Source organism: Grampus griseus (assembly GCF_964374135.1).
Source record: "Grampus griseus genome assembly, chromosome: 15".
NCBI lineage: Eukaryota > Metazoa > Chordata > Mammalia > Artiodactyla > Delphinidae > Grampus > Grampus griseus.
In genome coordinates, this window is record NC_139009.1 from 44,599,096 (window position 1) to 44,626,908 (window position 27,813).

General features: G+C 39.0%; 2 protein-coding genes across 3 annotated transcripts in view; one reads left to right on the forward strand and one right to left on the reverse strand.

Moving 5' to 3' along the window:
• Positions 1-27,813, forward strand: part of ACYP2 (acylphosphatase 2) — a 175,327-nt gene that overhangs the window by 130,035 nt on the left and 17,479 nt on the right. The gene's annotated exons all lie outside the window — the stretch shown is intronic.
• On the reverse strand, positions 7,350-8,157 carry TSPYL6 (TSPY like 6; the record flags this gene model as incomplete). Its single annotated transcript, XM_082672150.1, is given in 5 exon segments — positions 7,350-7,682; positions 7,686-7,835; positions 7,839-7,927; positions 7,930-7,981; positions 8,020-8,157. Coding segments are annotated over 5 exon segments (762 nt in total).

Consider the following 27,813-nt stretch of genomic DNA (forward strand, 5'->3'; position numbering starts at 1 on the left):
CTAAATAATAAAGCCCCAGGCGTGTGTATCTGCAGCCTCCCTAGCACGATAAGATCAAAGCTCTAAAAGGAAACTTAAGACTTTCTAGTCCACCTTACTCCCATCATGAGTAATAAACTCCAGTCACAGTAATAAATTCCAATTACTTCCCCCCAGAAGTCCCAAAATTACATTGGAAAACAAGCTGGAGCTAAAAATCATTGTATCTTAGGTCTCACACCAGTGTTCTTCTGGGTACACAAAATTAACACTGAAAACTTATGATTATTTTTCTCTTCCATTGTGCATTTTCCTTGAGATTTTCCCATTTTATCCCTTTCTTTTCATCACATCGTTGGGACTTCACATGTGCGGCTTGGCTCCACATTCTTCCCCACTGCCGAGGAGCCAAGTTTATGAAGGATTTTTAGACAGTGACATAATCTCTTCCCCACCCCGAAGACCTCTGCTATTTGGTCTTCTTGGACAAAACGCATTGTCTTCCAAATACTGCTGGTTACTCCTGAAATTAAAGCCGAAAGCTTGCTGGGGCCGCTTGAACACCTGAAAATATGCTTTGGCTGTGACAGTGCCTTTAGCAAAGGGATGTGAACCAACAGTAGACGTGTCATAAATGCCATTGTGTCTTATATTCATTTGTGAGTGGTATTCAGATATCAAAAGAAATTAGGTCCTAATATGTTTACAGTCTTCAAAGGAAGAAAACAATTATATTATTAGTACTGTACTTCTGATTTTGATGTGTCATAACTTTAATAAACATAGAAATTAGTAAAACATTTTATATGCTAAGAAAATTTGTATACAAATGGGAAAAAGCCATTTGGCAAATTATTTTCTACTGTAAAACAAGATAGTATTTCTCTCCATGTATAGTTACTAGAGTCTGGAGTCAGACCTGGGTTTGAGTCCTGGCTTTACCACTGTCTGGCTGACTGACTGAACACAAGTAACATAATCTCAACTGAGTCCTGTTTTCCTAATCTGCAAATGGAGTCAGGAATACCTTGCAGAGTTGTATAAGAAGAGAATAATGCACATGAAGTGCTTAGCACAGTGGTACCATGATGTAAGCCCTGAATAAATGAGAGCTCTTATTAGTATAGCCTATTGTTAAGAGCCATAATACAGCCTGTTGTTTTTCTTTAAATTACATGAAGTTAGAGGTCAAGGAACAAATATCACAATTTTTACTCAATTTGGATCTATAATTGCAAAACAGCTCAGTTATCGACATAGCCTCCTTTCTGAGACTTAGAACTAAGGTACTTGTAAGGATTTGACTGAAGTCTGCCCTGGCTCTTCTTTCTTGGGAATTATTTGGGCAGGCATGGCAATTAACACTTACCTACAACCTCAAGCCTAAAAATATGTTATTACCTTTTTTAAATTAGGTTTTCAGTAGCCAATTATTTTTTGACCATTTTCCACCGATAAGTGGAATAAACCACTACAAAAGACTAATATGATTCATACTCCACACATTTAGAGCTATAAAGGATTCAGGCATCTTTTACTTACACGTTCATTAAGTAATTTTGGAGTGCCTAATTTGTACTAGATATAAAATATACATCCTTAAAGATATACAGATGAAAAAATAGATTCCATACTGTGAAGAAGCTTACAGTCTAGTATGGTGTCTAGAGAGGAACTTAAAAGCCACCTTTTATAATATATGCCTTCCTTAATATTCCTAACTTCGGGGTGGGGGGGCAGAATAGTCCTCTTTTATGGTCCCATAGCACTCTATGCTTGCACTTATTTTAACATTTCTTACACTGTACATTGGCTCCCAAGCAAGACTGTAGGCTACTTGAAGACAGGGACTGTGTCTTACTCATCACAGAAGAAAAAGATACCTAAACATGATCTTAAACAACTTAAAATTGAGAGACAAAGGCTTATCTACACTACTAACACATATAAAGAACTAACTTAAATATAAACTTGTATGAAATAAAATACTATGGGAAGTAGGAGGTTTTAGAGGTTATTTAGAGGAGATGGCATTTGAAGTGAATTTAGAAGGAATGGTAGGATTTCCAAAGATGGGGGTGGGGGGAAGAGAATCCAAGATGAGGGAAAGTCATGAGCAAAGGCACGGAGGCAAGACAGTGCATGGGCTGCTTGAGGAATAGCAAGGACTCCAATGTGAGTAGATGCTGGCAAGAATGTTAGGGAGGGATTTGGCTGTAGCTGACCTTGAATGCAACAGTAGGGTGTTAGGACCTTCTTTTGCAGGCAGTGGTGTGTTGACAAGGACATTTGTACAAAAGGGATTAGATCACTTTGTCAGTAGTGTGAATGATGGGAAGAGAAAGATCAGATTCAGGAAGGGAAGCCTAGAGATTTTTAGTAATGTAGATAAGAGATGTTGAAGTAAAAATAGATATGGAAAGGAAGAGAGCAATTCTGGAAACATTGTGCAAAAGGACATGTCAAACCCTGATCTTAGAGTTGGAGATTCCAATTTGAGTCATTTTCTCAAAGGTGATGGCAGAAGCTCTGGAAGTGGCTAAGGTCACCCAGGAAGAGCAGAGATAAAGTAAGCCGGGGGAGGCCACAGAACCTTGGGGAAAGCTTATATTTAAGGGGTAAGTAAATCTTCAGATTTAGAAGAAATGATGCTTCAAACTTGTTACTAAAAAGATGAGGAAAACTGTCTTTAGAATTAATCGGTTTGCCTAGTTTACAGCAGAGCCCTTTAGAACCCAGGTGCCCCAACTTATAACTCAGTGCACTATTAGTTTAATGCTCTAGACTCTAGTTTAATGCTAAATTTAAAAATCCCACCTACCACCTTTCCCATCCTCATCTATTTTGGTAAGACAGACTAAACTTGAATTTTAGACTCCTTTACATAAATCAAAGTATCCTGCATCTCTTATGCTTCTAGCTACCAATAGCAAAGAGAAAGTTTTGCCATTGGAAAATTCAGGGCAAGCCATCCATATGGATGCCATTTAAAATTATAATGTGTGATGTGAATTGATAGTAAGAATCGTAAAAAGCCTAATTAAGTCTACCTTATGTTTCAAAGGCAATAAGTTAATCTTACATATCAGTACATGTTTTTATATCCTTTATGTTAAAAAAAAAACCTGCTGCCATTTTCAACACTGAATTATCCTTATTGTCCCCAAATACCTTGTTATATACATAAATGGAAAGGTTTTGCTCAAATAAGCCAAACCAAATGATTTCTTTAGTTTTACAGAAGATTTTGTTGCTATTAATACTGCAGTCTTCTATGGCATGTGCCAAAGGTGTAGTGTGAAATTCTGTTTTTCACTCAGTGAAATATTTATACCTCAAAGAGGGAGGGCTCAAAAGAAAGGATATGAAACTTTGATGCAGACCATCTTAAGAAGCAAGAATGTGATGGGGTCATCTCAGAAATAGCATCATCCTTGCTGAACAACAGAACTAAATAATATTTGGCTTTTATCATTTATTTAGCTGGAAGAGCTAAGCTTTGAAAATGAACCATCACAAACCATAATTAAATAAACTGTTTACAACTCAACTCTGATAAAAGTCAGTTGATAAAAAGAGCAGGAACAATATAAATACTAAAGCTTGATGGCCCATACCTAGATAAAAATTCCCCGCCCCCCAGGAAATGGATTTTAACCATTTGTGGTACAGTAAATGATCCTATTAGAATTCTAGTATATGGACCTACAGCCTACCCCCGAAAAACCTGAAACATACTTTTAAATTGGCCAGTCATTTCCTAGCATTGAAGTTCCAGAAAGATGGTGGGTTTTGTTGTTGTCTTTGTTGTTTTATTTTTCTTTGCTTACTTTGGGTTTCTTTTTAATTTTTGTTTTTCTTAAGCATATTTTATTAAATATACATATAGAAAAATATGTTTCACAAATGTACAACTCAATGAAGTGTCGCAAATTGAACACACCCATGTATGTAGCACCCAGATCAAGACAGACATCCCCAGCCCTTCAGAATCCACCATCATCCTCCCTTCCAGCCAGTAGGTACCGCCCCCACCCCACAACTGTTGGCAGACAATTATCATGGGTCTCTGATACTTCTGCACATCTTGTGAGCAGAGATACCACCTGCCTTTGTTCAGAGTACCCTTTCAAGTTTACTTGGATAGCCTTGCAAGACAAGAGAGAGTGTTTTTCTCCAGAGAAAAGGGCAGTTTTGCTTAAGTCTTGAAAAAATAGAGATTGTGTCTCTTATTATTGTCTTTTATTATACTGTTTAGTATGTTAAAGATGTCTCCCTTCAAAGCAAAGGGTAGGCTTGTTTACTTCCCATTATAAAACTGAGGTTGCCTAAACTCAGGGTTCCTCTCCTGTAATGCAACCCAGAGTGTGTGCAGGTGTCACCTGGCTTTCTTCATGTTGCATAATTAGGAAGCAGGGCTCAAGAAGTTGCTGCAATACTGACACTGGCTATTGAGTTGTAAGGTTCTTCGTCTCTTGACTCAGCAGCTGTTAACTAGGCAGGGAACATAATAGTTTGTAAGCAGGGAAAAATCTCAGACGCTTCACTGTTCTTGGTAGTAATCACTATTCCAACTTCTACCACCATAGATTAGTTTTACCTGTGCTTAAAATTCATATATAAATGGAATTACACAGCATGTACTCTTGTGACTGGCTTCCTTCATCCAACCTCATGTTTGTGAGATTCATTCACAATTGCACGTAGGCATAGTTTTTTATTTCTCATAGTATTCCGTTGTGTATTTCAAAACTTACTTTTTCTACTGTTGATAGATGCTGGTGCAGTTCCTGCTCTTAGAATTGGGCTGTTATAAACACTTTTATGCATGTCTTTGTGAATATATGCAGTGCATGTATTTCTGTTGGGTATATTCCCAGAACTGGATCAGAGGGTGTGCATAGATACTGCCAAACAATTTTCTAAAGTATCTGTACTAAGCTACTCTTCCACTAGAAGTGTATGAGCATTCTTGTTTCTCTGTGTATTTCTCCACCCTTGTTATTTTTCATCCTTTTAGTTTAGTTTTGTTTACGTGCGTTTATTTTACCAAGGTGCACATAAGGAAAGATAAATATGCCAATGGTACACTTCCAATTTTACAGAGCAATCTCACAAGTATTTTTGCCATTTAGGAAAAGAGATACATCAATTATTAAGTTGTTACCAGGGTGAATTGTCAAGACAATCAGAGCCACAATTTTTTTGTAGGTTATTTTTCCATAAAGACAACAGTTTCCAAAGTCCTCAGAGTCTGATAAGACCAAGTTATTCAAATTATACTTCTAAAGATACAGTTTTAACAGAAACGAGTTGAAAACTGTGTGAATATTCACAAAAGTCTCCATATTGTACCAGAAAGAAATTAACATTCTCCCAAATGTTCCCAACTGAAAGCAAAAGAAAATCTATACAACCACATCTTCCCAGTAAACAGAAACAGAGAAAGTAATAAGGTTTTACTAAATACTAGTGAAATTAAGGGCATGGTATTAATTTTCTACATAAAACACACGAAGTTGCATTGTTTGTATTTCTTTAAAAAAAATCATCTTTCGGCAACATAGCGCTTCAACCACCTTCAATTCTCCCATCCCAATCCTGAGAAGAGTACTTCTCCTCCTATCACCACTAACAAGAGAAGGTATCCCTTCCTTGCAGGCTCTGTCAATCCTGTGTTTATTCTAGGCCCATATTTCCCCTGGCTCATTTCTGCCTCTGGCCGTCTGTTCAGTTTTCCTTCTCAGGGCGGGCATCCATCACAATCTCTTTAGTTCTTCCATCCATTCATTCCATGTATGTCTTTCTTTAAACCAACTAGGCATTGCTATAGATGGGTGAGGGCTGGGAAGAAGGCAGAGAGGGACTGAGAGCTCTGGTAGTCTCCTTGACAGGACCATCTCTCTGCCTCTGGAAATGATAAACAGCCAAGTTAAACCGAAAAGCCTGCTTCTGCAGATGCTTCTGAGCTACCACTTTTTAAAAAGAGATAGAAGTGATATGAGAAATAGAAGAGAAACTGTACACCTACCCTGGCACTGCTGGCACTTCTTCATATTCAGGACGAGGAAGGGAGACAAAAGTACCTTTTTTTTTTTTTTTTTTGCTGTACGCGGGCCTCTCACTGTTGTGGCCTCTCCCGTTGCGGAGCACAGCCTCCAGACGCGCAGGCTCAGCGGCCATGGCTCACGGGCCCAGCTGCTCCGCGGCATGTGGGATCTTCCCGGACCGGGGCACGAACCCGTGTCCCCTGCATCGGCAGACGGACTCTCAACCACTGCGCCACCCGGGAAGCCCCAAAAGTACCTAACTTTTGTATGGCTTCACTGGTTGAGGCTGAGAAAGCCTGGTACTTAGCAAGGACACCATCATTATCCTTGCCATGCAAATAGGGTCTAACTCGTCACCTCAACCACTTGCCTGACAGTCAGTATGGTTCCTGAGTGATGGTGAGGAATTGAGGTCTTTTAGGGGAGAAATAGAAAGGTCTTTTATATGATGGCAGGAAGCCTGGGTCTACCACCAGTTCTGAAGATCCTTGTTGACCAAAAACCAGAAAGTGGAGCTGACAATGGTCTACAGAATGTTCATCCAGCAGGTGGCAGCCTAAGGGGGTGGGTGTAGCCAGTAGCAGGCAGCATTAGGTGATCAGAGAAGCAGGAAGAGCAACGGAGTTGCATAAACCAGAGACCAAGCAGCCCCCTTCTTCTCTCTCTTGATTTTATTAATGCCCAGCAATTGTCCACAGGCCACGTGCAGAGCAGAATGAGTAAAACAGGCTCTTAAAAACAGCTGGAGGGCTTCCCTGGTAGCGCAGTGGTTGAGAGTCCACCTGCCGATGCAGGGGACACGGGTTCATGCCCCGGTCCGGGAAGATCCCACATGCCGCGGAGCGGCTGGGCCCGTGAGCCATGGCCACTGGGCCTGCGCATCCGGAGCCTGTGCTCCACAACGGGAGAGGCCACAACAGTGAGGGGCCCGCGTACCGCAAAAAAAAAAAAAAAAAAAAAAAAAAAAAGCTGGAAATCCAGATGGTAGTAACTAGACCAGAAGCCTTGGGAGCAAACAGGGTCCAAGCAGTGCAGACAAAGGCAGTGCCATCTGTAGCATCATTTATTTGGCTTAGAAGAGTGTGAACTACCACCATGCAGCATGTGATATTAATGCACAACAGCATGCCACGGGGACGTGGTGCAGCATAGCCACGAAGGTCTCAATCTGGAAAGCTGAGAGAGCTGAATGTCCAGTGGAGGGAAGGTGCAGAAAGGTGAGCACAAAATCAGTCAAAGGCATACCCTTGCTGTTGCTAAGGCCTAGGTCTGGCAGGACGTGGTAGGGGACCTGTGTGGGAGTATTTCCAAGGGCAAAGGTTAACCAGATTGGAACCCAACGGGCCTGGGTATCTCCACTGGCTCCCTTGTCTGGAGAAGTCTAGCCCTATGGGCTCCTTCATCCCATAAGTAGTACTGCAGTGGATTTGGCCAGAGGTCCTCTTTGATAATCTCAGCAATCCTGTCAGCCTCTGGAAGGCTGTGGTCTGAAAACCAGGCAAAGAAGCTGCACATGAGGTCTTGGTTCCTAGGAAGAAAGGCCTGGGGTTCATGGTCCGGGTGCCGTATGATCGGAGTGGAAAGAAACACCACGTGCCCCGAGGATCTGACCTCGTATTCCTTCACAATCCAGTTGTTTCTTCGAAAGAAGAATTATGGGTTTCTTCGAAAGAAGAACTTGAACTTGCACCCCATCCTAGGATGTCTGAGTTCCTTCACCTTATAATTCGCTACGTACCTGAACATCTCTGCACCTCTGCCTCTAATCAGGGCAGATAGCTGTGGGTGGTTCCGAACGGTAGTGACTCAGAAGCCCAGGATGTACCTCCACTGTAGGTAGTGTTGACACATGCGCCCAAAATTGCGCCCGAACTGGAGGAAGGCCCGGTCAGCCTGAGGGTGTGCAGTTCCAGCTGGATGGCTTCCAGGGGATTCAGGTGGAGACCCTCACTCTGGGCCGGGGCCTTGCCTCATCCTTCACCTCATTTACCCCTCTGTGCTTCTCCACCACTTCCATTTCCTCAGCCACTAGCTTTTCCTCCACTTCAACCCTCTCCTCCTCGTCCACTGCTTCTGAGAAGATGGTGCCCCTTTCAGTCCTCGCTTCCGCGGCCTTTGCCCCAGTCATCATCAGCTCAGACTCCGACCGCTCTGTGCCACAGGTTTCTAGGGCCTTCTCCCCACCAGTTTCACGCTGAAAGCCATTTTTCAGGCTGCTGTCTGCTGCCGCAGAGGCAGAGGCTGCTTTCACACCCTCCCCGGGTGGCACGACCTCCTCCCGCCCTGCTTCGGTCGCGACCCCCAGCGACTGGGATCTGGGGAGTAGGCCCGCAGCCCGTGGGGCCCTGGGGGTGCGCCCCCCTCCACCGGAAGCTGGGGCGGTGGGAGTGCTTTGATCTCCAAGCTGCCCTCACTCGTCTCCACCATCACCTGCATCATCTTGCTTTCTTCTAAAAGCTTCTGGCACTGCTGTGGGTCCAGGTCGCCCAGGACATGGTCGGGAGTAGTGAGGTTGCGGGTTTGGGGGAGAGGGATCCCCTGGGCCCCATTAGGGTCGCTTATGTTGGTAGCAGCCTGACCAGCTGTTTGTTGGCATCTGTTTTCCTAATCAAAGACTTACTCATGCAAACCAGCCTATTGCGCAGCCCACCCTTCAATTTCCGGATACTCACCTCTCAGTCTCTAGGCACCTGCTCTCGGTCTCATAGAGTCTATTCTTGTGGCTTCTGCCATCCTTTTTATTCGGATTATTCTGGTGTATGTGTGATGGTGTTACACGGTGGTTTTAATTTGCATTTACCCAGCATCTAAGAAATTGGGAAGCTTTTCATGTGGTTTTGATTTTGCCATTTGGATATTCTCTTTTTGTGAAGTATCCGAGTCTTCTCCCCATTGCGTGTTCTATATTTTTCATGTTGATTTGTAGGAATGCATTATACGTGCTAGACACGAGTCCTTTTTCAGATCTGTGTATTGCAAATATCCTCTCCCTCCGTGAGTTGCTTTTTCACTATCTTAATGATGCCTTTTAGTGAACAAAAGTTTTGAATCTTCATATATTCCAATTTATCATTTTCCCCTTTAGATTAGTGCTTTTTGTGTCCTGTTTAAGAAATCTTGCCTTTCTAACATTGTTCACATTTATATCTGCAATCCATTTGGAGTTGCTTTTTGTGAATGGTGTGAGGGGAGTCAAGATTCATTTATCCTCCCATATGATTATCTGATTGACCAAGCAGTATTTATTGAAGAGACCATCCTTTCCCCATGCATAGGTTTTTAGATGTTTCCATTAAAAATGACGTATGTCACTGGCCGGAGCTAGTCAGATGGCCTTGCCTAGCTTCAAGGGGTCAGGGAAATATAATCCTCCCCTGAGATTGGAAGGTGAAGGAAACTGGAAATATTGGTGAGCACTGTATCGCTTACTCATCACAGACTGTAACTTGAGTAGTGTGTACAAGACCAGTAGAGTTAAGCCAAAGAAAGTAGAGAAGAGGTAATGATGAATAGAAGAGGAGAAATTAATGAAAGACAATAGAGAGTATCAAGCAAAGATTAATAATAAAAGGAGAGAGAATAAACAATATTTGGAAGGAAAAATACAGTCACAGTAGTGATTTAAGGAAATATAAGAGAACATGTTGGACAGACTTGTGCCAGTACATTTTCTTTTCTTTTTTTAAAAAATTTTTATTGGAGTATAGTTGATTTACAATGTTGTGTTAGTTTCAGGTGTACAGCAAAGTGAATCAGTTATATATATATATATATATATATATATATATATATATATATATATATATATATATCCACTTTTTAGATTATTTTGCCATATAGGCCATTACAGAGTATTGAGTACAGTTCCCTGTGCTATACAGCAGGTTCTTATTAGTTATCTACTATTTTATATATAGTAGTGTGTATATGTCAGTCCCAATGCTGGTACATTTTCAAACTTGGATGAAATATATGAATTCATGGAAATGTATAACTCATCAACACTGAAATGCAGTGAAAGGCCTAAATAGACATAGAAATAATAAATAGAATCAAGAATTTAAAAAGAATCTTTCTACAAAGTTAGCATGAGGCTAAATGATTTTGAGACAGATACTACCTAACCTTCAAGGAACATATAATCTATTTCTTTTCTTTATTAAACATTCAACAAATATTTACTGTGTGCCTGTAGCATGCCTACTACTGTTCTAGGCCCTTAGGATACATTGTTAAACAGAACAAAGATCTCTTCCCTCTTGGAGTTTCTAGCAGAGGAGAAAGACAATAAATAATAATGATAAAAAGTAAACGAAACATATTAGAAAGTGATAAGTGCTATGGATAAAACAATAGGTAGAGGTGAGTAAGGGGATTGAGAGTCCTGGGGGTAGGGAGTGGGGAGCAGATTGTAGTTTTAAATAGGGTAAGCAGAGGAAACTTCATTGAAAAGATAAAATTTTGGCAAAGATTCAAATAAGATGAGGGATTTAGCTAAGTGGATATTCTGAAGAAGAGCATTCTAGGAAGAGAGAAGAGCTAAGCAGAGGCCCTAGGACAGGAGCATGCTTAGGGTGTTCAAGGAATAAAAAGGAGATCAGTGTGACTGGAACAAGGTGAGTGAGAGAGGCCAATATCTTACATGATATTGTAAGAAGTTTGGCTTTTATTCGTAGTGAAATGGGAAACCACTACAGGATTTTGAACAGAGGACTCAAAATGTGATCCATGTTTTGCATGGATCACTCTGGCTCCTGGGTGAAGAATAGACTGTGTGGGGCCAGTGGTAGATGTAGGGAGATCTTTTAGGAGTCTATCAAAGTAATACAGGTGAAAGATGATATTTCTTAGACTAGGTGGTAGCAGTGGAGGTGAATAGTGGTTACAGTATGATGGTAGAGCCAGCATGATTTCATGGTGAATTGGATGCGGGGTATAAGAGAAGGAAAGAAGTCAAGGATGACTCTGTGGATTTTGACCTGAGCAGCTGATAGGATGGAGTTGCCAGAAGCAGAGATAGGGAAGGTTATGAGAGAGCAGACCTTTGCAGGAAAAATCAGAAGTTTGCTTTTGGACATGTTAAGTTTGAGATGACTGTTGGACAACAGAGTTGAGATACCTAGTGGGTATTAGGAGTTTGGAGCACAGGAGAGGTCTGGGATGGGGATACATATTTGGAAATAATCAGCATACATGATATTTAAAGCTGTAGTTAGAGCTTGCTGAAATCACCAAGGATGTGAGCAGCTAGATCAAGCCCTGAGGCCTCCAAAATTACAAGGTCAGGGAGAAGAGGAAGAACCAGTAAGAGACTAAGGAGAGACCAGTGAAGTAGGAGGGAATCTGAAAATGTGCAGTACGCTGAAAGCCAAATGTATAAAGGAAAGTGTTCAACTGTGTGACGTGGTGCTGATAGGCCAGGTAAAACGAGAGTTGACCAATGGATTTTACAACATAAGTGATGGAGGTCAGAATAGGTTTTAAAGGGAATGGGAGGAAGGAAATTGGAGACAGTGAATATTGATAATTCTGTTGAGGAATTTGCCAAAAAGGGAAATAAGTGGAGTCATCACTTGACAAGACCACTTTTAGAGGAGTGGTAGGGTGACAGCTTGACTGTAATGGGTTTTAAGAGAAAATCCATAAGGGAGAAAGTGAAAATAGCAAGTATATACGACTCTTGCCATTTTGCTCCAAAGAAATGGGATGGTGGCTGGTGGGGAGAGTGGGTCAAAGAAAACGTCTTTAAAATGGGAGAAAAAGAAGTATATGTGCATGTTGTTGCAAATGATTCAGCAGGGGGCAAAAATTAATAATGTAGGAGAGAGAAAGGAGAATCATTGGAGGGATGTCCTTGAATAGGTGAAAGCAGATGGAATCTAGTGCCTATGTAGGGGGGAAGGAGTCAGCCTTTAATAGGAGCATGACAAGTTCACCTATGGGAACCAGAAGGCAAAGTATGAGGGTGTAGTTGCTGGTTGGTGGGTAGAAGTGATGATGGAGTCTATGAAATTCTCTTCTCTTTGCTTCAGTGTTCTCGGTAAAGGAGAAAGCAAGATTCAACTCAAGTGAGAAAGAGAGAGAGAATGAGGCAGTGAGAGTCTGGGGAGAGAGGGGTAGGAAATAGTTTTCTAGAGAATCAAAGAGTGACTGGATTACGACATATGGTATGATTGTCACACAGCATTAAGATCATGAATTTGAAGTGAGGCACATCGGCATGGTTGTGAATTTCTCTTCAGCCACATTCATTTACAGGTGCAGCATGAGTAAGCAGAGTTGGATTTAGTCAGAGCTGAAGCAAGAAGGGCAAGAGAATGATTATAATCTTGATCTTAGAATCTAAGCTAGAGGAGTAAAGGACGTATAGGGATGGGGGACAGTGAAAAGGTGGCCTGATCAGTGGATTGGAAGACCCAGGGAATTGAAGGGTCCCTGGGTTTAAGTACCAGAGTGAGCTAGAAGGATGAGAGATAGTGGTCTGAGAGTGGACTGCAGGGAATTGGTTAGAACCCTACTCCTCCATCCAACTTGGGCTCCAATGAGGCATATTGAGGACGAGGTCATTGCAGGGGAGGAGGTTAGTGTACCAGGAGGTCTGGGTGGGAAGGATCACCTGTGTGTATATTGAAATCACTGAAAGATAAGATGAGAAAGAAGTGAGAATAAGCCAGGAGCTAAAATCCTTGAGAAATGAGGGAGAAATGACATGAGAATAGCAAGAATGCAGGGTATTAGGTGATTTAAACTGATGCCAGGAGATTTAAAGCTGGGTCTGTATTTTAGGGCCAAAGTTAATTATATAACACCACCTCCTTTGGCTAAATTAGTTAGTCAAAAGGCACACAAGTTTAGAATTTGATATTACTTAATGTCACAGAGCCTGTATTATTTTTTTCTTAAAGTGTGCAGAAGAAAGTCACACATATGTTAGCTGATCAAAAACAAGGAATGTATATGTTTTTGAAAATTGGAGAGTAGTAGATAACACTTTTTGAGTTCAGTGCGAAATGTTATTCTCTTTTGGGGTCTTTCATTCTGCTTGTGCCCTAGAGTATGGACTAGAAACTACTGAGAAGAACAAAATACGATTTTAACTTTGGGCTTGAAACATTCTGGCTATAAAAGTGTTTTAAGGGGAGTAAGGAGAGCTAATACAAAATCTCAGAAATATCTAGTCAACCAGAGGCAGAAAGAGGGAAGGGGGAGGGAGAGAAAGAGAAAGAAAAAGGAAAGAAAAGAAGAAATATGAGTAAAGAAAGAAGATGGCTTTGGGGGAAGAGTACAGTTTAGCCACAAATCTGCACATCACAGAATTGTGAACGTTTAAATTCTCTGGGAAACAGAAACAGCACGATGTTTTAAAAGCTAAACTTAATATAAGATGAATGAAGAGAGCCTGTGAATTGTATAGTTTTATTTTTCTTTGACTCCTCAAATATCATTCAGTTCTTACTTGTTTTGAAAGGAATCTCTCATTCTTGGCCTAAATTCTTTAAACAAGTGTGTTTGTTTGGTGACTTAGCATACAGAAATATTGTTCTTTGAGCTAGGCCACCCAGTTTAGAAAGCTGAGGGCCTCCGTACTTAAGACTCAAAAGAATGTTGGTAGACAAGAGAAGGAGATGTACACTTTGTTAATTTCCTCTGTTTCCCATAGACCATTAAGCTATGTTTGCAAAGGAAAATGGTAAAAAAGAAGCTTTGAGTGATTAACCAAGCAGCTTTATAGCTGCAGTCATCTCTATTGCCTCTTAGAAATAGTATATAAATATAGAAGTAGGGAGAAAATATTTGAGTTACCAGGGTGTGGGTAATGAGTTACTCTGGGAAAGTTAATAATTATGATTTAATCATTTTCTACCACTACAGCACTCATAGAGAGCAAATATACATTATTGTGCCTAATAAAACTGTTAAGAGGCTGAGGTCTGTGTAGGGTGGGGGGTAGAGCCAGGTGACAGGGGTGACCAAATCAGCCAGGGATACACAGAGCCATCACAAAAATTCAAAATACAGGTCAAAACACTAAGTAAAATGTTTGTAATATCTAAATGTTAAACATACGTAATCATTCTACCCTAATTGAGATAAAATTAATTTTTAAAAATAATGAAATTGATACTGTAGCAAATGAATAAAATTCAGTTAATCATGAAAAATCGAAATAATATTGTTGGATCTTTTAAAAAATAGTGTGATCTTAAAAAACAAAGTTCATTGATGGTGTCATCATTGCAGTATGAGCATAGTTTGGGGTCAGAAATTTCCAGCAGCTTTAAAAACTCAGGCTCTACATTAGTAGCAGAATGGTGAACAGAGTTTTGCGCTAATTCTTAGTATTTTCTTCTTAGCTGTCATTTTAAAATAATTTCTCTTTTCGATCTTTTTTTCTTTAGAAACAGGAATATTTTTATGTTTTAGCACATTATACCCTCACTGCACCCTATGAACTAGCACGTAGGAAAACTGAGGCACAGAAATAATAAGTAATTTGCTCATGGACACATAGAAAATCGCAAAGTCAAGAAATGAACCCAGATAATCAGACTCCGAAGCTCTTCCTGTTAAACACTGCAGGGTACACTCTGAGCCTTTCTCAGCCTCAATTCTCTCGTCTATAAAATATGGTCTATAATTCTTATTTCTCATGGTGGTTGCAACAATTAAATAAGATGTGGAGCTTGGGCAGGGGAGATGTTCTTTATCTGCTTCTGTATTGCTGTCTTTATCTGTTTCTGTATTGTTTGATTTGTTATAATGAGCATGAATTATTCATGTATTTTTAATCAAGAAAAAAAATGTTAAGGCCTATAAGAGTGTCTGGCACAGAGAGGCACCCAATAAAGTCATTATTATGTCTGAGAGCAAAGTCAGAGTTTCCATTTGAATCAACAGGGATTTGTCATCTCTGGAAGCTTGGGTGCAAAGGGAAGAAATAAGATAGGGGAACAGATAGAAGAGAATCCAGGGTAGAGGTTTTTACTTGCCAGTGAGAGGGGCTTGTTCATCTTAAAGTGAGGGTGGGAACCATTGGGAGGGAGAGCGCACTGGTTTAGGCAAGTGGGAATTAACCAATGGAGCAAAATTCCAAGGAATTTGGGGTTGGGGGAGTCCTAGAACTTTGGATGAATTAACTTATTTTGCAGAAGATTAACAGTGACTTGTTAGTCAATAAGGCCCATTTTCTAAGGTAACAAAAAATATCTATCATTTTGGAAAATGAGAAAGGAATTAAAAGAACTCTGGTTTTCTTTACTTATCTGCCTGGTTCTGGGGGATATGAGAATAGGTTTTCTGAAGAGGAGCCGTCAGTTTATTTTTCCATTTGTGGATTACAATGGTAAAACGATTGTTGGCAAAAGAACATCTTTTCAAGCGGCTTCCCTTGGTGTAGGTCAGAGGGGCAACAAGAGGAGTTATTTCTGCAGCTGGAAAAAAGGTTCAGAGCTGTCTTCCTGGAGACAGCTCCCATTTCAGAGTCTAAAATAGATTTGAATTACTGTGCTATTGGGGAATCGGGGCCTATTCATTCTAAGCACATCTGTTGGTAACTGTTGAAATTCAAATAAATTCAAATAAAGTCCAAGTAATGCTCGTTTTACACTTATCGATTTCAAGGAGTGTTAAAAAACACATATACAGAAAACCTACACTCCAGTCACTGACACTGCCTAAGACACAACATGGAAAGCCTTGATTTTCTGCCAACCATAGTTCCTTTGAACCTGAGCCACCACATTTTAATTCCTTTAAAATGCTCCTTCCTCCCTACCTGAACTTTTCAACTGAGATTCATTTTCATTTCAAAAGTTTAAATATGAACTATATCAAACAGTTCTGTAGTTTGATTTTGATCATTCCACAGCCTTCAGTAGTGAAATGAGGAGGTTAGGCTATTAAACTCATAAAGCCAGGATTGAATAAATGCATTTTTCTCTTTGTCTCCTCTCCAGTTTTAGTAAATAAAAAATTTGTTAGGTGCTGTGATTAAGGAAACTTGGTATATCTATTTATTTATATATGACTCCAGTCCATAAAGGATTCAAGGCATCTTTAAGCAGGCAAACACAGGACAGAAGAATAAGGGAAATTCCTTTTTTTCAATTAAGCCATGACTCTCTTATAAGGAAATTTGATCTATCAAATGTACAGAAAGAAATAGAACCATTTTAAGGTTGTGAGTTTTAATTTTTTTTCTTAATAGTTAAAATTTTGAATAGCGTTTCAAGTACCATATTTATGTCATTACCTTGGAGTTTACAGTGTTACAAGTAGATACCACACCAAGTACATTACATGAATTATCTCCTTTAGTTTAAACCTCATAATTACCCTATGAAGTAGTATTATTTCCATCTTATAGATAAAAGTATCCAAGGCCTACAAATAAATAATTTGCCCAAAGTCACATAACGAGTCAGGATTCAAATCCATGTCTGTTATTCTGAGTTATTAACTCCTAATCTAAATTATGCCTCATACATGGGAGGCGGTGAAAGAGAAGATCAAAGACCATAAAAGTAAATAGAAATATATTAGAAATTACAGAAAAGAAATTTACATGTAAAAGGAGACATTTGTCTAAATCCAGGCAAACTTTTACAGAAAGTATTATGGTAAAAATAAAGCATCAGGAAGGAAGAAGACAAACATGGTACCAACAGCCCAGAACAGGGCTCCACAGACAAAGGTGTGGCAAAATCACACACTCAGTTCTCAAGGTGTGTGCTTGCCTTCTCTAGTGCCTTTGGGAAATGTGAGTGCTCTCTGTAAGGTTCTGGAGGGTGAAAGATCCTTACTCTAGGAAACTTCATAACTTACCAGCTGACACTAATATTTCTGGTTTCTTCTAACTCTTTGCTTTCATTTGTATGTTGAAAAATACAATCAATATTAGAGTCTGTTGTTTAATAACTAGTATTGTTCAACTGCTAGTATAGCGGTTTCCTGCTTCCTTCCCAATCTTATTTACAGAAAACATATCATCCATGATTCCACTATTCTTTGTCAATAGTGATTTTCATTTTTGCCTTTTTTTGATGTGCATAAGTAGAATTATTATTTGGCTCCCTTCCACCATTAAATAATAACAGTTTTTCAGTTTTCATAATTATAATTCTAAGGGCTATATAATAGTCTACTGAATTGATATAGTATAATTATATTGGGCATTTTTTTGTTTGTTTCCAGTATTTTGCTATTATAAATATCCTTCCAAGAACTGATTAATGTATATAATTTAATTGTATTTCTTCGTAAGTGAATTGTATGTTTATATCCTTTGACCATTTATCTCTTGAGGTTTTAAAATTTGTGAAAATTTGAGTTAGTTCTTTACGTAGTATATATACACTACTTTTCTACGATGATCAATACAAAGGTTTCCCAATTATGTTTCCCTTCTTTTAATTTTGTTAGTTGTTTATGTTACAACCATTTTTTTACTTGATGTTTTTGAGCTATTTATTTTTTCCTTTGTGATTTTCATTACTGCCCTGAGCTTTACAAAGATACTATGCCTCTAAAGATTTCATTAATATTTGATTTTTTTTTCTCATAGCTTTGCTAAGAATTAAAGCAAATATTTACTCTTTAATCCACTAGAGGCTTATTCTGGTAATGTGGTATAAGAGCTGATCTAAATCACTTTTTGTTTTGTTTTGTGTTTGTTCACCAGTTACCCTGGCAATTATTAGAGTTTAATTAGGCAATTATTAAATAGAATTAGGCAGTTATTAAATAAATATTATTTTCCTTAATTTTATGATAGTTATATAATATATTACATTTATTTCTATATGTCCCACACTTCTGTATTTTCATCATTTAATTAATATACTTTGTTTTAGGGTTTCCTGGGAACTAGATCAGCATCATAACTTGTGGTTTGTTTGTTAGTGTAGAATTTTAATATTTAACAAATAGTAAATTTACTTGGTGAAATTCATTTTCCTATATGATAACTGTATATATCTCAATTTGTTCATCTTGTTTTATATATTCTAATACACCTTTATAGTTTTATTTACATATAGCTCATAAGTCTTTATAATTTTCTTTATAACTGTCATGGACAATTCTGTTAAGTTTATCCATCCCCTCTTTTTTTTTTTTTGAATGGAATTTCTTTCCTTTGTATTACGTTATTGAGCTGGTGGTTACCAGGATAAAGAAAGCCCCTAATTATGGTAAATTCATTATAAACCCGGTCACTTTGATAAACTCATGGGCTAATAAATTTAAACAGATTTCTTAGGATTTTTATACATGCAATGCTTTCTGCAAATAATCACAGTTTTCCCTCTCCCTTCAGTGTATCATTCTATTGGCACAAAGCAAATACCCACTAAATGGCAGTTGCCCTTTGTGTATTAAAAAGAATATTAGGTGAGTCAGGAAAATTGAATCCTACTGTCAGCTCCTCAACTAAGAAAGCCATCTATAAAGCACCTTCTGTGGGTCAGGCACCATGCTAGGCACTTTACATAGTCCATCTTGCCTAAGGCTTAGAGTAAGCCTACAGAGTATATATACTATTAAATATCATAGGTAAGGGAACTGATAGGTAAGTTTAGCAGGTATAGAAGCCAAGGCTGGCCCATGCTAGGCCCCCAATAGCAATAAAAAATGGAACACGGAAGTGTCTAACTGTGGCAGTCTGTGCGTGAAAGGCCATGGGCCGATGGCTCTGGAGTCCTTGACCTGGCAGGTTTCTTCATTCCCTGGGGACAGCACTGACCACTGAACTTTGGCCAAGGGTCTGAGGAACTAGGGAGGCATGGAGAAGCTGCATCAGCTCACTTTCATCCTTATCTTGTACATACGCTTCACAATTCCTGCTTCCGGGTCACGCAGTAAACGTGAGTGAAAGCAGTCCTGAAGGAAGTCTGTGTTCCCCTTCTCACCAGCCTTTCAACCCAGATCAGCCTTTTGAGGTCTGGCTTAGCTCAGTGGATTAAGTAATTTGTCCAAGATTACCAGTGAGTGATGGGTAAGTGGCTTGCTCCACAGCCAGTGGTCTTGTAGTGTGGTTTGGGCAGGTCATTTCACCTCTCTGCTATAATTCCCTCATCTGTATGATGAAAGAGTCAGATAAATAATCCAGTTCTGACAGGCAGACTGTTGGTGAATACACCTTACACACTTCTTCAAGACTGCAAATTCCTCACAGACTATACTTTCCACGTTCTTGAATCACTCATATTACTTTGCACATAACAAATGCTCAATGAATATTTGTTGATGCAGAATGAACGAATGAATTGATCAATCAATTGAAGAAAATAGTCTTAATGTTTTTCTTTTCTTTTTTTAAAAAAAATATTTATTTATTTAATTTGGCTGCACTGGAACTTAGTTGCGGCATGCGGAACCTAGTACCCCCGACCAGGGATTGAACCCAGGCCCCCTGCCTTGGGAGCACGGAGTCTTACCCACTGGACCACCAGGGAAGTCCCTCTTGATGCTTTTCTCACAAGAGATTTTCAATGCTAGAACACAGGATCCTGCAGGGGCCCCTAAAATCTCATTTCACATTTCAATTGTGGAATCTTCTATAAAGATAGCATTTGTCATGAGCCTTTTTATAAGAAGATGCTTAGCAGGGGTCAGCTTGTTTTCATCTGAAAAGAATAACGAATTGAGGTTAGGAAAGCAGGAAGCCTAGAAAGGAGCCAGGTTTGGAGCTGTGGTAGGTAGACTTTCCTCTAACAAAGCTGTTTCGGCTGTTTTTATCTTTGTGCTGCTGTTCTAGCAACACTATGACAAAACTGTGACTATTCAAATTTAATAAAACTAGAGCCTGTCCAAAATCAATTCTGAGTAAATGATGAACTGTGGGGAGCATACCTTAACACCTCTGTTCGGGCATGCTGTAGAAAACTACCAAATCTTATGTCCTGTCTATAATTTAAACACACAATGTTTTAAATGCACCCTTAGAAGATCTAATAAAATTACTTGCATATTATTTAATAGTGTGTTCTCTTTTTATGCCAAAAAAATCCAAAGGAAGCTACCCAGCCCTCAGGAGGCATAGAATCTGTGGATTTTGTAATTTCTGATTTTGAACTTAAAATCTCATTGAAGTCACTAGTTAATATTTCTAAATCTTTATATCTGAAAACTTCTGAGCATATATCCCAACAACCTTCCTGCCCCCTCCGCCATCCCCAGCCAAAGGGGGGAGGGAGGGAAGACCCGTACTGCCAATAGTTACAAAGGTTATTTCTGGAATAAAAACAAGGATTTGCAGCATGCACGAGTGTCTGGTTTTGTCTCTTGAGCTTTACGAAGACCAGCATCATATTGAGACTATAAAATTATTGTTCTCTGAAACTAAAAGAAAAATCTAGGAAAATTAAGCATTTTTGTTGAAAATTACTGAAATGTCAAATTTTTTAAACTAAGTTGTTATATAAAAGGAAGCATACGGAGGAAAAGCTATAAGGAGTCAAACTGTTTTTTATGAGCCACAGTATTTGCAGGAAAAGAAAACATGACAGAGACCACACCAGTTTCTCTAACATGGATACAAAGGAGAATCACGTCATCAAAGCAGCAGGTTTGTGCTGCCACAGTAAAGATCATCGGTGGCGCTTTCCATATCCTTTAACTAAACCAAAATACCTGCATTCAGTTGCAACCTGAGAAACAGGCAATAAAGTCACAAATGTCTTTACTTTTAAAAAATATTTTTACCACTTTGTAATAGTGTTTAGTTTTATTGTCCCAGAACAGGAAAAGGAAAACATCATGTTGATTAAATTTTGGCAATAACTTACTCATTATGGGCATAATTTTTACATCGTCAATGTTATTTCAGTTTGCAAGAAGAGGTACAGGGCTCGGTTACAGAAAATATCATGGCAACCTGAACTGAGATGGTCCTGAATTCTCTAGACTGTTTCAGGTTTCCTAATATTAAAGTTCTGTGCAAGGTAAGGTATGAAAGAAGAAAAAAAACCTCATCTAAACAAGCTTGCTCTTAATAAATACACTAATAAAGTTTATTTTGACCTTGAGTTAAAATGATCCAGCTCTACTGGATGACTCTGATGGGGCTGCTCTTTTGTATTTATTCAAGTTAAATTTCAGATAAGCCCTTGAATTGTGTGAGCTCAACTATATTCTCTAAAAGAGAGCCAGACTAATGTGAACCTGAATCCAAGTGTACTTTTCCAGTAACATCTGACTAGTTGGATCTCATCTGTCGTGTTATCTCACTATGTCACACTCCCAACCACAGGAAACTGAGGACTAGCTCTCACTAGGAGAAACTGATAGCTCTCAGAGTGTGGAGCAGCTTTGTAGGTATTTAACAATCCTCCTCCTAAGGAATACCAAGCCCTGAGAAATGATTAAGCAGATTTATAGAATCTAACATATTAAGCGAAATCCATTTAGGAGAATTTGGAATGTCAGCATGTGCTGTCTTATGATGAACATCCAAGCCCTGCCTGGTTTGCCTAATAGAGTATTTATAAGGAAAAAGTAAGTTCCAGTTTAATGTGATTTCTTATTAGTTAATATTTAGTCAAACAATAAAATGCAACATTAAGCATATCCCTAACTATATTTAGTATAGTAGTTTACACAGCAATTGCTATGGGTTCTATATTTATGTATCATACATCTTTTTCTGGAAAAAAATTGAAGCTGGCTTAAATAGCTTACATGTTTGCCCTTTCTATCGTTAGGAGAAATTCCTTTAAAGAAATTATAAATGCCCTAGGTATACTCTTTTTAATATTTACTCCCTCTAATCATCCTCTGTGTGCACCTTGATTATTCATTCAGAAATACAGCTAGGTTCTCATCTTTTCAGAAAAAAATCCACATCCTTAGCAAGCTGTACAAGACCCTTCACCATCTAGCCATGGCCCCGGTAATCCATTTTCATCTGTAAGAATCTCCCACTCACAATGTCTGGTGTCTCCATGTTGTTAGTTCGGATATTTCAGCCACTATTTTCCTTTGTTAATAACACCTCATAAATATGTTAGTCTAACAGTTTTCAATATTATAAAACTTATTTACACACGGGGGAAAATCACTTCTTGCATTACCACATTGGAGTTACTAAACCATTGAAAAGACTTATACCATTGGTAAAATATTACGTAGTATTTAACTCTGGATGTCATTACCTCCCCACAAGAGAAATTGCCAATAAAATTTCAACATTCATTGTAATGACTTTGACTTCGATCACAAAAGCCAAGTTTTATATTTCGACCTGTGTTCAGATTTTTCTTTCCCATAGGGAAGAGAAAAAAAAGAAGAAATGTTTTATTCCCTTAGGCATCTTTCAAACTCGTTCATAATCTTTTATTAATTTAAAATTGATACATATTTATTGGAGAATTTTGAAAATAATTTGAAAATAAGCAAAGAAAAAAACGAAAGAAAGGAAACTACCCATATTTCAGGAGATACCCACTATTACCACTTTTTATGTCTTTCAAATATTTTTCTGTCAGTATATTTTTTTTTTACAAAACTGAGGTCATACTATATACTGCAAAACTATACTGTTTTGCAACTTGCTTTTAAAAAACTTAATACCATATATGTTTTAAATTTTTATTTATTTTTTGGCTGCGTTGGGTCTTTGTTGCTGCACACGGGCTTTCTCTAGTTGTGGCGAGCAGGGGCTACTCTTCGTTGTGGTGCGCGGGTTTCTCATTGCGGTGGCTTCTCTTGTTGCGGAGCACGGGCTCTAGGCGCGCAGGCTTTGGTAGTTGTGGCGGCTCACGGGCTTAGTTGCTCCATGGCATGTGGGATCTTCCCGGAACAGGGCTCAAACCCGTGTCCCCTGCATTGGCAGGCGGATTCTTAACCACTGTGCCACCAGAGCAGTCCCTAGAAAACTTAATACCATATTAAAAATTTCTTTATTGGTAAAAATTCATCTTCATAATTTTAACAGCTATCATTCCTTTATCTGGAAATACAGTAACTTATTTAACCAGTTCCCAATTATTGGACATTTAAATTGCCTGAACTATTTTCCTGTTACATACAATACAATGTACATCCTTGAGGCAAAATCTTTAGGTACATCCTCAATGATACTTTAGGATAAGTTTTTAGGAGTAGAATCACTGTCTCATTTTTAAAAATAATTTTTATTGTAGTATAGTTGATTTACAATGTTGTGTTAGTTTCTGCTCTACAGCAAAGTGAATAAGTTATACATATACATATATCTACTCTTTTTAAGATTCTTGTCCCATATAGGTTATTACAGAGAATTGAGTAGAGTTCCCTGTTCTATACAGTAGGTCCTTATTAGTTATCTATTTTATATATAGTAGTGTATATATATCAATCCCAGTCTCCCAGTTTATCCCCCCTTTCCCCCCCATAACCATAAGTCTGTTTTCTACATCTGTGACTCTATTTCTGTTTTGTAAATAAGTTCATTTGTAGCATAATTTTTTAGATTCCACATGTAAGCGATGTCATATGGTATTTGTCTTTCTCTGTCTGACTTACTTCACTCAGTATGACAATCTCTAGGTCCATCCGTGTGCTGCAAATGGCATTATTTCATTCTTTTTTATGGTTGAGTAATATTCCATTGTATATATGTACCACATCTTCTTTATCCATTTCTCTGCTGATTGACATTTAGGTTGCTTCCATGTCTTGGCTATTGTACGTAGTGCTGCAATGAACATTGCAGTGCACGTATCTTTTCGAATTATGGTTTTCTCCGGATATATGCCCAGGAGTGGTATTGCTGGGTCATATAGTATTTCTATATTTAGTTTTATTTTTATTATTATTATTATTTTTTGGCGGTACGCGGGCCTCTCAGTGTTGTGGCCTCTCCCATTGCGGACACACAGGCTCAGCGGCCATGGCTCACGCGCCCAGCCGCTCCATGGCATGTGGGATCCTCCCGGGCACAAACCCGCGTCCCCCGCATCGGCAGGCGGACTCTCAACCACTGCGCCACCAGGGAAGCCCTATATTTAGTTTTTTAAGGAACCTCCATACTATTCTCCATAATGGTTGTACCAGTTTACATTTCCACCAACATTGTAGGAGTGTTCCCTTTTCTCCACATCTTCTCCAGCATTTATTGTTTATAGATTTTTTGATGATGGCCAATCTGACCAGTGTGAGGCTGAATCACATTTTATTTATCTAATTAGGCAATGCATGATAGATGTACAAAAATTCAAAAGGAACAATAGGATATTCAGTGAAAAATAAGCCTTCCTCCTTGCCTTTCCTCCAGATATTCTTCTCCCTCCTGGAAGGCAGCTACTTTTAGTAGTTTTCATTTATTTTTGCAGAAATATTTCACGCATTTATATGCTTTTACATATAAATCCTTCAGTGTACATATTAAGAAATTGGTAAAATGGTTTCAGTAGTGAAATTTGCTTTATAATTTTATATGCTAGATAATCATAGGCACAAAACTTTCTACAATAAAGCAACATTGAGTTATTTCAGTTCTGTATTATCCCTTAATTTAGATTATACTTTTATATAATAATATGTCAATACTACCGTTAGTATTTTTATCTTCATGGTACACTTTTAAAACTTTTTATTATAGAAGGTTTCAAACACACCTGAAAGTAGAATAATACAATGAAGCCCCAAGTATCCAACTAGTGTGCACATTTTAAGTCTTTTAATAAACACTGCCAAGTTTTTCTCTATAAAAGTTTTTTACCGATTTATGCTCCTATCTACATATGAGATTTATATTATCTTCATTTTTGTACTGTTGAATTTTATAGCTGCTGCATCCAATGTTATAGGTATATGTTTTTAAGTAAGAGTAACTCGGTGGCAGGGATGGAAAGTGATAGGAAAAATAAGGCATAGTAACTTTTGTTGCAATAGGACAATAGCTTTAATCTAGCACAGTAATGCCAGTCGACTTAGTGTCGCTTCCTGGTTCAGTGTGTTTGGAAGAATGATGAGAACAGATGCAGGATCTGTGGGAAAAGTGCTAGGATTGATTAACAATGTCTACTACAGGGAAAGCGGGGAGGACTGTTGGCACTCGAGTCATATAGTTTGCTGATTCTGCTTTAGCTTATGAGCATAGCAGCATGCTTTTGTATCATTCTTTTGCTTAGTAGCCATAAAACCCAATTTGGCTTATTAAAAGGTGATGAGACATTTCTGTGTACCTACAGATTCCCCAATGCCTGCTGTCATATTGACAGGTTTTCTTAAAAATAAGTTGCTCTTTTTTTTTTTTGGCTGCGTTGGGTCCTTGTTGCTGCACATGGGCTTTCTCTAGTTGTGGCGAGCAGGGGCTACTCTTCGTTGTGGTGCACGGGTCTCTCATTGCAGTGGCTTCTCTTGTTGTGGAGCATGGGCTCTAGGCGCACGGGCTTCAGTAGTTGTGGCGCGTGGGCTTCAGTAGTTGTGGCGCATAGGCTCAGTAGTTGTGGCTCACGAGTTGCTCCGTGGCATGTGGGATCTTCCCGGACCAGAGATCGAACCCTGCATTGGCAGGCGGATTCTCAACCACTGCACCACCAGGGAAGCCCCATACGTTGCTCTTTTGAAATGAACTCAGTGATGTTGGAACACACGTAAAGAGCATGCTGCTGCACCATCATTAGGGGAGCAAGTGCAGGGGTTGTATTGTTAGAACCAGGAAAGGATGACATTTGTCCAGTCACACAGCTTTACCTGGCTCCAAGCAGGAGCATGGATTTGTTGAAGTCTGTGGTGTGGTTTGTGGTCATGGAACAGAGAAGCTAACTGACCCACAGTGAATCAAACCCCAAATCTTATCATTTTAAATTCCATGTTCCCATTTACTGAGCTAACCAGCCACAACAAGAGTAAACTAAAAACCAACATAAAGTATATCAAGTAGTTGAGAACTGCTTTTTCATAAACCAATGGACTGGTAAATCTGGAAGGCATCTTGGAGATCATTTAGATCAGGCTTTGGCAAACTACATCCCAAGGGCCAAATACAGCCCACTGCCTGTTTTTGTAATTAGAGTTGTATTGTAGTATAGCCAGGTCCGTCGGTTTACATATTGTCTGTGGCTGCTTTTGCACTACAACAGCAGAGCTGAATAGTTGTGACAGACTATACTGACCACAAAGCCTGAAATATTTATTATCTGGCCCTTTATAGAAAAAAATTGGCAACCTCTTATTTAAACCAAACTTTTCATTTTAGAGATGTGGAGATTGGGAATCAAGTAGGTAACTTGAGAAAACAGCTGGCAGAATTCCCCAAATCCCCAACATCAGGATCCAGAGCTATCATCTCTTAAGATTTTGGTAAGATAGAGCATTTTTACATCTTCTGGAAGCCCTACTCTACCTTCTTAGGCAGGGTGTCACTCCCTTCTCCACTGCCTTTCAGGCTTACGCAATGAAGACAATGAGAACGCCCTCCTCTACTCATACAACACCTCACACATTCCTTAATCATTGCATTTATCGTGCGTAATTGTAATAATTTGCTTTTCCCACTAAATTCTGAGTTCATCGGAGGCAGGGACCATGCCATATTTGTCTTTGTAGCCCAGGTTACAGAATAGATATCTAATAACTATGTGCTCAGTGGCTGGCATTTGCCACTTCATCTTCTGTGGCTCTTTTAAGGTAAACTTCAACTATTGTGAAGATAAAATGCAAACATTGTGATTTATAATTTTCTATTCCTGACCAACACCCCCCACTGAGGTCCATCAATAGGAGATGTCCAGGGCCAAATACTGTGGATAGAAGGCAAAAGTCTCAAATATTTTCATTGTATTTGCTAAGAAATGGCCTCAGAGCCAGTCTTGACCTATATTCCTGGCAAACGGACAAGAGGCTGATGTAGATCAAGGGCAATGAGGATGCAAAAGAGATGAAAGATGTTTAGAATCAATGGGACATTATGGTTGATGGACTGTGCACGGATGTTGAGTGTCAGAGACTCTCTAGATTCCGTCAAATTTCAGAATGCAGGAGGAAGAGCACATTGGACGAGGGAGGTGTGAGTGGGAAGGGGGTATAGGGTGTGGGTGGAGGTAGATACGGTACAATCAAGTGGGGAGATTCAGTGGACAGTGGATTATATGAATCTGGAACTTTCATGCTAAGTCTAGGTTTAGATGAAATCATTCAAAGAGTAGATAGAGATGAAGAGAGGAGATTAGGAGCAGAAACCCAGAGATCACCAAAGTAAGGACTGAACACAGTAAGAGGAACTCCCACTGAGAAGGAACCCCTGGAGACGCAGGAGGAAGACAAAAGGTGGTGTCCTAGAAGCCTAGGTGGAGAGGAGAAATGCCAAGTAAAACTATTTTGAGGGGAAAAAATATATGATGCTTTGGATTTAGTGATTTGGAGGTGTCTGATAACCTTTTGTCTATCCGATCAATCCTTTCACACACTGGCAACTGGAAATATTTTGGAAGGAAAGGAAAACTTTTCTTATATGTCAGTCACTAAAAGTATAAAGCTGGTAGGAAAGATGATTTGCTTTTACACAAATTTGTTCAACAACTACCTTTTCCAGAATATGTGTATCAAATGAGGATTTATACTTCCATTATCTCAGGCTTTTAATAAGTTCTAATAAAAACCCATTTGTGCTGTTCAGATTATACTCTCCCAATGGATGATTTGTCATCATCTGATATTTTATGCTGATTTGAGTACTTTTATATGATGGGCCTAAAATAAAACCAAACCTTCTCACTACGTAAAATCATGTCCAAATGGGAGTTGTCTTGAGCTAGAATATCTAAAATCTTTTTTAAAAGGTTAAAAAGCAATGCTTATT